The sequence below is a fragment of the Belonocnema kinseyi genome, chromosome 3, assembly GCF_010883055.1.
Source record: "Belonocnema kinseyi isolate 2016_QV_RU_SX_M_011 chromosome 3, B_treatae_v1, whole genome shotgun sequence".
Classification (NCBI taxonomy): domain Eukaryota; kingdom Metazoa; phylum Arthropoda; class Insecta; order Hymenoptera; family Cynipidae; genus Belonocnema; species Belonocnema kinseyi.
Window position 1 is genome coordinate 151,503,059 of NC_046659.1, and position 10,526 is coordinate 151,513,584.

Below are 10,526 nucleotides of genomic sequence, written 5' to 3' on the forward strand. Positions count from 1 at the left end.
CCAATTCAAGATAGCGAGGGCTTCCCACTCATCGGGCCTTTTTTTAATTGGTCAGTCGCCTCTTTCTAATTGGACAGACACTGACGCGGGCGTGAACGTACAGGGACTGTCGTGGGAGCTGCAAGAAATTGCGCCACTTGTGACATCCCACATTAGGGGACTTGAAATAGGTGCGCCTTGGAATAAGTAAGAGTTTACTGTGTTCATTTTCTTTCAATTCTAAAGAAAATACTAAAGACAAACTTTCCGGTATCTTTTTCAGTTATTTTTCGTAATTTTTCTTGACTTATTTATTGTTTTTCCGTTGAGCAATTATTGAAATTTTCTCTTTCATTTACATAATTGGATGAAAAGTACATAAAAAAATGTCTCAATTTTTAAATTACGTCTTAAAGTGATATTTCACAATAAATTATTACGTAGTGAAATTTAAAATATGAGATTACAGTTTGAAAATTTTATAATTTTCCTTGACACTATTGATTGGATTTTAACCATTTACCAACAACGTTGAACATTAGAATAACAATCTGCTTCTTTGAAGCTCTTGTATTATATAATACATTTTTAAATACTTTATACATTATATCATAAACTTATCATTGACTTTCTATTATTTTGTAACATTGTCACAGTTCTTCAGTGGTTACGAAATATGAATGAATCCTGAGCAAGTTTTTAATGTGTTAAAAAATGTTCTCGATAAATTAAATAAACCATTGAAAGATTACCCTTTTTTAGTAAAAATGTTTTCTTTAATTTCATTTCATAAAGGCCTACAATAAAACACAAGACATATAAAAATCATATCTTAACCGACTTCACAGCCCAAAGTGCTCTGGAAAGAGGGGAAATAGTGTGATTTTTCACGAAAATTGGGGAATGATAGGAATATAAATTCTTTTAACAAAATAGTTTAATGTTCAACTAAAATTATGAATTATTAATAACGGTTTTCTACATTCATAAGCAAACAGTTAAACTTTAAGCCATAGAGATGACTTTTTAACAAAATAATTGAATTTTCAACAAAATGATTAAGTTTTTTGGACAAAATAGTTAAATTTGTAATAAAATAATTAAATTTTCATTAAAATATTTGAATTTACGACAAAAATGTTGAATCTTCTGGTAAAAAATTAAAACAAATTTAATAAATAAACGAATTTTTGACAAAAGAGACGAGCTTGTAACATAATATTTGAATTTTCGACCAAATAGTCAAATTTTTGGCTACAAAGTATAATTTGAAAAAATAAATGTTTGAATTTTCTACTAAAATCATGAATTCTTAACAAAAAAATCATTTTTGACCAAGAAGTTAAACTTTTAACCAAGTAGTTAAATTAGCAATGAAAAATATGAAGTTTCAACAAAAAATATAATAGTTGATATTTCAACCAAAAAAGCAAATTTTTAATAAAATAGTTCAATATTGAACCAAATAGTAGGATTTTTACCCTAAAGAGAAGAATTTTAAACCAAAAATATACTAGACCTATCAGTTGAAGAGAATGAACTTTCATTGAATTTTGTTTTAATTTTATTTTTTGGGTTCATCAATTTAGTTAGCATTTAAGCATGAAATATAGAAATAGGGGAAGTTTCTTCAAAATATGAGAAAAAAGAGGATTTATTTTGAAACGGCGTATAGAAGGGAGCAGAGAAAGAGTGTGCAGTTTGTGTTAGCTGCTTTACTTGTAAAGAAATTGTAACATTCTTTTTTTATTTTATTATTTGAAAATATAAATTTTTGAAATGATCGAAAAATATTTAAACAAATTTTATTTGATTCAAGAATTAGTTTCGAAATATAAAATCAACTCGCAAAATAAATGGAAGAAGCTGAAACCTTAACATGCAAATAATAAAAAAATCATTAATGAAATAAAATAAGTAAGTTTACAAATAAAATTGAGCCTGAATTTATTAAAAATTAGTAAAATGCTTCAAATAAATAATCAAGCATAATTCTGTCTAAGATTATAAAATATAACGACAAAATTATTTTTGATCATTTATTTGAAGCATTTTACTAATTTTTAATAAATTCAGGCTCAATTTTATTTGTAAATTGATTTATTTTTTATTTCAATAATGATTTTTTCATTATTTGCATGTTAAGGTTTTAGCTTCTTCCATTTATTTTGCGAGTTAATTTTATATTTCGAAACTAATTCGAGAAACAAATAAAATTGTTTAAAAATATTTTGCGATCATTTCAGAAATTTATATTTTCAAATAATAAAGTAAGAGTCGATTGTTACATTTGGACGCTTAAAGTTATTCTTATATCCCCCCCCCCCCCCCCCCCCCCCCCCCTCCATATAAGGTTTTCGAACGCCCTATCGATTAAATGTACTTTTGTGTTGCTTTGAAATAATTTAGAGTTGCTTGTTACAAATAACTGGAAAAACAAAAATCGCAGAAGTTACGTTGAAGTTAATTTTTTTGCTTTTATTTTTATTTTATTCCTTCAAATAAGTAATCATTTAAAGAATCCGATGTACTAAGATTGTTCCTAGAGATAGCTTTTCCAAATGGTTACAATTCGTAAAATGATTGAAAAAAACCTGAAGCATGTGTGTGGGGAGGGGGGGGGGCTTACAAATTTACGGGATCCTTTCCCTAAGTTTTCAGAAATTTAAAACTTTCTAAATTTTTATTTAAAAAAACTAACGTCACAGCAACGTGCCTTTCCTGGTAATGGTAAAGAGAACGCGTTGCTTTTGAACATCTTTTTTGGATAGTTTCTTCTTGTTCTTCAGGCATTTTTATATTAATCCAATTACTTTTTGAAAAACGGTACACTCCAATAGATAAAGTTGTATTTCTCTTCCATTGTTGTTTTTAAATAAAAAATTTAAATTCTTTTAAAAAATCGGACATGACCGATTAATCCTGAACTTGATCAGATTTCATTTTGTTTTAAACGTTCAAATCGGATAACAATTATTTTCTGGAAACCAATTTGTGCACGATCGTTTCTCTTGACTAGCGTGATTAAAAAAAAGGCTTCGTTTTTCTTCTAAAATGACTCTCCTACACATTATTTCTTTTGGTGTCAAAAAAGAAATTTGTTGTGCAAAAATGGTTTTAAGTAACCCCTAAATATATGTTTGTAAATTCTGCCATTTTGGCCCAGAATTAAAACAAATTGTTACCACCCTAACACATGTTAGGATTTTTAATTTCTTAATCAAGTCAACTCTTCTTTTTATCTAAGCTCTGGATTTCCTTCTAAATATAATGTACTTAAATTTTTGGATCTGTGACAAAAAGCCCGAACGACAAAGCGCCCGCCCAATGAGAGTCGTGCGACTCTCATTGGGTGGACACTTTGCCGTTTGGGCTTTTCGTCACGGATCCAAATTATTCGCAGAATTTTCATTCCACCAGATTTTCTACATTCGTTCCACTATTCGATTTCTCTGATTTTCTTTACTCTTATTTTCGACTTTCGTCACTTTCGTTATCATCAGCATACATTTCAATTTCATCAGCTGCCTCTTTCAAGTTTCTTGTATTTTCTTCACTTTTTCCTTTTTCTTTAACAGACTGAATTTTTAAGAATTCCTCTACTTCTACTTCAGTGAGGTTCTCCAGTTCTGGTTCCTCTAAAAGAGCATCATTGGCTTCAGGGGATAAGTGTGATCCTTCTTGATCGTCACAACAGTCCATTATTCGACTTGTGTCTGAAAGATCAGCTTTGCTATCTTCTGCTTCGAGAGATATTGCGGTGAAATATTTTATTTCATATTCAGGAGGACAACTTTCTGCAGCAGCAGATGAATTGAGGGAGTATCGACTGATGGATTCAGATTCTCTTCGAAATCGATCAAAAGATCTTCTTCTGTCGTCTGATTTGGAATGACAGAGTTTTGATAGTTTCTGTCTTCTTAGGTTTTCTCCACTAGCTGCTTTTGCTCGATTTTCAGCCTCCTCTTCCAGATACATAGCACAGTCTGCAGTGAATCTTTCGATCGAATATTTTCTGAAAAATTGGAAAGAGCTTAATTATTTAAAATTAAATTTTATCTGTGAAAAAAGATACATCCCCTTCGCTCCGCGGGGAATCGAACCCAGGTCTGCCAGTTGCCGGTCGGGTGCTCTACACACTAAGGTACTGGAGAGATCTAGATTCTAGAGATACACTAGGTAGAGTTGAGACACAAACTCACACAGGCTCACACAGACTTGCCACTGCGCATCGCAATTAGTCAGGAACCAGAAATCCTCATAAAGGGCGCAAAAGTTTGATTTCTTCAATTCATGCATTCAAATATATGTGACTGATATAGGGTTATAGAGGGGACGAGAAAGTTAACTCGGTTTTAAATAATAATACACCGATAAATCGTGTTAAGTGGTGTTTGGAAATTAGAAAAAATATCCAGTACAAAACTTATTTTACCAGAAATACGAATTTTCAATAAAGTACCTGAATTTTCAACTAAAATAGGTAACTTTCAAAAATAAAATCGAATAGTTAAATTTTTGGTTAAAAGAATTCATATTTTCAACCAAAAGAAAATTAGTAAACATATTAGATTTAGATAAGTGTTCAAGCAAAAAACTGAACTTTAAATTAAAATGGTGAATCCTCAATAAAAATTACTTTTAACAAACTAGGTGAGTTTTCAACCAAGAACAATATATTTTTTTTACCAAAAAAGACGATTTTTCAACAAAATACCTTAATTTTTAACTAAAAAAGTTAAATTTTCAATCATAAATGGAATTTTTATATTTGCATTTAGGAAAATTAATTTCCAATGAAAAAAATTAATTTTCTACTAAACTGATAAATCTTTAACCAAAAAGATTGATTTTCTATCAAGAAAGTCAAATTTTTAACTAAAAATGATGTGGATTTCATATTTTAAGCCGCAGATAAAACAGTACATTTCTTTAGTGAAAAAATTAATTGATAAATCTTGACCCCCAAAACCGAATTTTTAACCAAATAGTTGAATTTCTTACAATAAAGATGAATTTCCAATGAAGATGATTTTTTTCTCTCTAAAAGACAAATTTTCAACAAAATAAATAAGTTTTCATTCACAGAAAGAAATTTTTAACCGAAATGATTAATCTTTCACCGAAATTAATGAATTTTCAGAAACAAACATTCATTTTCGACAAAAAAATAACTTTTGACAAAATATTCATTCTAAATCAAATAGTTAACTTTGTGTCTAAAAAAGATCACTTCTCAACTAAAAAAAGAATACACTAAGAAGATTAATTTTGAACAAAAAAAGACGAATTTTTTAGCAAAAAGATTGAGTTTCAACCATAAATATTAATTTTCTACAAAATAGATGAATTTTTAACCAAATAGTTGAATTTTCTACTAAAAAAGTATTCACTTTTAACCAAAAATGTGACATGCTAATTTTTAGTTATATAAATTATTTTCAACCATCAAACAAAGAATATTCAGAAAAATAGTTCAGTTTTTAACCAACAAACAAAAAATAATTTGTATACAAAAAATTAATTTTCCAGAAAATAGTTAAATTTTCAACCAAAGAAATAAATTTTCAATCAAGAATATTAATGTTTCATAAAAAAGCGCAATTTCCACTAAATACGTATATGAATTTTCAACAAAATAGTTTAAATTTCAAAATGCAAATTTTGAATCAAACCTAAAATAGTTAAACATTCAATTAAAAAAATGTTTTCAAACAAAACAAGATTTAAGTTTGCAGTTAAAAGAATCAATATGTACTACCAAAAATTTGGTTAAACAAATTAGATCAATTTTCATGAAAGAAACGGAACTTTTTAAAATGATGAATCTTCAATAAAAAATTACTTTTAACCAAATAGGTGAGTTTTCAAAAGAAAAACATTATTTTTTTCACAAAAATACGATTTTTCAACTAAATACATGAATTTGTAACTAAAAATTATAAATTTGAACCAAAAATGGAATACTTCAAATTTCAGTTAAGAAAATTAATTTTCTACTAAAATAATAAAGATTTAACCAAAACGATGACTTTCATATAAAAAAAGTCGAATTTTGAAATAAAAAGATCAATTTTATATTTTTAACGAAAGATGAAATAGTCAATTTTTAGTACAAAAATTAATCTTTTTAATGAGTAATTTTCAACTAAATAGTTATATTTTAAACTAAAAAATATATGTTTAAAAAAATTCTACTGAAATGATAAGTCTTCAAGCAAAAAGATAAGGTTTATCTTTTTATATCTTTTCTTTATATCTTTATATATCTATATCTATATATATCTTTATCTTTTTTATAAGGTAAATCTTCAACCAAATAGATGATTTTTTAACTAAAATGATGAATTTTCGAGCAAAAAGTAGAATTTAAACAAAAATTATGAATTTTTTCTACAAAAAAAAGAATTTTTAACCATATGGTTCAACTTCTAGCGAAAAAGAAATTTTTTAACAAAAAAAGAAGAAACTTTAAAAAATATATGAATTTTAAACCAGAAAGATAAATTTTCTACCGAAAAAGACACATTTTCAATGAAATTTATGTCTTTACACAAAAATGGAATGTTTAACTAAATAACTAATGTTCTAACAAGAAGCGTGAAATTACTATTAAAGAGATTATTTTTGTATTAAAAAAGTCGCATGTTCAACAGAACATATAAATTTTCAAGTAAAAAGATTATCTTTCATCGAAAATTACGAATCTTTCCTGCAAGAAATGAATTTTTAGCCAAAATATTGAATTTTCAACTAAAAGTTTGAATTTCTGACCAAAAAGATGAATTTTCAGCTAAGAAGATTAATTTTCTGCCAAGAAAAAGACAAATTTCTAATGATAAGTTGAATTTTCAACCAAAAAGATTAATTTTAAAAGAAAAAAATTGACCTTTGATAAAATACATAAATTTTTAATCAAACAGTTACATTTTCAACTGCAAAAGATATTTTTGAAATCAAAAATTTGATAGTCGAATTTTCAGTAACAGAAAAATAATTTCTAGCAAAAACAAACGAATTTTAAATACAACTGTTAAATTTTAAACTAAAGAAATAGATTAAGAAGATGAATTTTCTACGAAGATAAGACGCAATTAACCCAAAAAGATAATTTTTCAACCACGAAGTTAATTTTCCACAAAATACAAGCATTAAGGAATGTAATTTTTAACCAAATAGTTGAATTTTCGACAAAAAAGTATTAATTTTCAACCAGCAAATGAATTTTCTACGAAATAGTTTAATTTTCAACCAAATAAATATATTTTTAATCAAGAATATCAATATTGTAACAAAGAAGATTATTTTTCTACCAAAAAACACTAATTTTAACAAAATACATCATTGTTCAGCTAATAAGATAAGTTTTGAACTACAAATGGAACAGTAGATTTTTAATTGAGAACATTAATTTTCAACACAAAAAGGGAATTTTCAACAAAATAGTTAAATTCTTTACTAAAGAAATGAATCATATAACAAAAAGATAATTTTTCAATCGAGAAAATTAATTTTCTCCAAAAAAGACGAATTTTCAGCTAAAAAAAGTAATTTTAAACCCAAAATAGAATAGTTTTTTTTTTCTAAATATTTCTATTTTGATATATTTCAGACAGTTTTTATATATGTTTATATTTCATATTATCTTCTTCCTCATTTTCTTCTTAAAAATTTTCAATTTATTGTAAAATTTTGTTTGAAAATTGCGCACGATTTCGCATCACTTCGGGTTCCGGTTTAATCGTATCCAATCAAAACAGCGATTTTCAAACAAAATTTTATAATAAATCTACAATTATGAAGAATAAAATGAGGAAGAAGATAACATTAAATATAAATATATCAAAACTTTATGAAATATAGAAAAATATAAATATTGAGAAAAAACTGCTCCATTTTGTGTGTAAAAGTTAGTTTTGTTAGTTGAAAATTTAACTATTTTGTTAAAAATTTGTTTTTTGGGTTATAATAATGTTTTCAATTGAACATTTTCAAGAAACGTCGGCAAAAATTTATAGTTTTGTACACGATTGGACCCCCCAATATATCTGTTTTATCATTCATATATTTTGTTAAAATTAATGTTTTTTGGTAGAAAATTAATCTTCTTGATTGCAATATTTTCTTGAAAACTTGTTCATTGTTTGATTGAAAATTAATTTTTTTAAATGTAAATTTAATTATTCGACATTTGGTTGAAAAGTGATCTTTTATAGTTGAAAATTCAATTATTTGGTTAAAAATAAATGTATTTTGTTCAAGGTTAATTTTTTTGGTAAAAGATGAAGGTTCGTAATTGAAAATTTATTTTCATGTGTGAAAGATTCATCAAGTTTATTAAAAATGTATTTACTACATTGAAAATTGCTTTATTTTGTTGAAAATTCATCTGTTTTGTTTGAAAACATTTTTTTAACCGAATTTGTAACTGTTTAATGTACGATTTAAAATTTCCCTTTTAAAAATCTAACTATTTTTTAGAAAATTCACATTCATATTTGGTGGAAAAGGCGTCTTTTTTGGTGAAACATTAATATTCCTGATTCAAAATTTATTTTTTTGTTTTAAATTTTAACTAGTTTGTTGAAAATTCTTTGTTTGATGGTTGAAAATAATTTCTATAACTAAAAATTAGCATGTTCCATTTTTGGTTAAAAGTGAATCCTTTTTTAGTTGAAAAGTCTACTATTTTGTGAAAAAATTCATGTATTTTGTGGAAAATTAATGTTTATGGTTGAAACTTAATCTTTTTGTTTGAAAATTCGTATTTTTTTGGTAGAAAATTCGTTTTGAAAAATTAAACCTTTTACTTAAAAATTCAATATTACAGTTGAAAATTCATTTTGTTCGGTGAAAGATTAATTATTTTCTTTAAAAATTTATTTCTGTGAATGAAAATTTATTTACTTTGCTGAAACTTCATCTTTTAGATAGAGAAATAATTTTCTTGGTAGGAAATTCAACTGTTTGATTAAAAAATCAGATTTTGAGGTAAAGATTTATAATTTCCATTGAAAATGTGATTTATTTTTTGGGTAAAAAATTTATTTTTGTGGTTGAAAATTCATACATTTTGTTAAAGATTTCTCTTTTTTGGTAAAAAATTCATCTTTTTAATTAGAAGTTCAACCAATCTGTTACAAATTCATTTTTTGGTACACAAAATTCATAATTTTAGTTTAAAATACAAAGGTTACCTTATTTATAGTTGAATATTCGACTTTCTTGGTACAAAATTAATCTTTTTGGTTGAAGGTTTATCATTTCAGTAGAAAAGTAATTTTTTTTTATTGAAATTTAATTTTCTTAAATGAAAATACAAATATTCCAATTTTGATAGAAAATGTATCTTTTTCTGTTAAAAATTCAATATATTTGGTCAAAAGTAATTTTTTATTTAAGATTCACCATTAATTCATCATTTACTATTGGATTTTTTGTTTGAAAGTTACCTTTTTTAGTTGACAATTCAGGTATTTTTTTCAATTGATAATTTTTGATCAAATAAGTTTTGTAATGGATATTTTTTCTTATTCCTAAACACCACTAAACACGATTTATCGGTGTGACACATCTAACTAGAGGATCTCTGAAGAGATCGAAAAAAGAATATTTTTTCACAGAAATGCTATAAAATTGAAAAATTAAATTTCATGTGTAAAAAACAATCAAAAGATGAAATTTAATTTTAAAATTTCATGAAAACGGAAAATTCTAAATTTGAGGTCTGAGGGGTGCCTTAGATCGCGACACCTGATATCTATTCTCACGTAATGCGGACAAGTATCTCAGCTGATCGGTCATTCATCATCCCCATGATAATACAGATTTTCTATATTTTAATTATTTAAGTTTTAATAAGCAGAAGATCATTCTAGTGAATGCTCTTTCAACCAATTATCCATAGTTTAAGAACTATTGCCTTCAGGTCTATAACAATTTTCTGAATTTTCTTGAATTCTTTTCACATATTTCAGGGTATTCTTAAAGATTCCGAAGAATTTAAATGACCTCAATAATTTGAAGGGCTTTCAAAATATTGTACACACTCAATAATTTGAAAAGATTCCCAATGGATTTTAAACTTTTTAGAGTATTTTTAAAATTTCCAAGCGATTTAAAAAGTTTTTTATCCTGGAAGCCAAACTAAAAGTATGGTTGCCAGAAGGATTTTAAAAGATACCAAAGGAATTTTCAATTATTTTCAATTATTCGAGCAGATTTCAAGAACTTGATAGACTTAGATTATTTTTCAAAGATTCCAAGAAATTTTCTAGAGGTTTAAAAAATCTCAAGGGATTTTAAAAGTTTATAAAGGATTTGAGATATTTTATGGTAATTACATGATAATTCTAATATATTTGAATAATTTAAATTAAATTCGAAATATTTCCAAGATTTTAGGATAGTTTTAATATTTCAATAGAATTTTTAAGAACTTTAAAAGAATGCAAAGGATTTCAAAAGATTTGAAAGGATTTACAATATTTTAGGATACTTTTAAAAATTATAAGTCATTTTAAAGAGCTGTCATTTTTTTAAAGATA

At 25.8% G+C, this 10,526-nt stretch overlaps 1 protein-coding gene across 1 annotated transcript in view; it reads right to left on the reverse strand.

Moving 5' to 3' along the window:
* LOC117170064 overlaps positions 1-10,526 on the reverse strand; it is a 39,561-nt gene that overhangs the window by 913 nt on the left and 28,122 nt on the right. Inside the window, exon 6 of the mRNA XM_033356586.1 lies at positions 3,560-3,994. Within this exon, the coding sequence (XP_033212477.1) occupies positions 3,560-3,994 (435 nt within the window). The remainder of the gene's footprint in view (positions 1-3,559; positions 3,995-10,526) is intronic.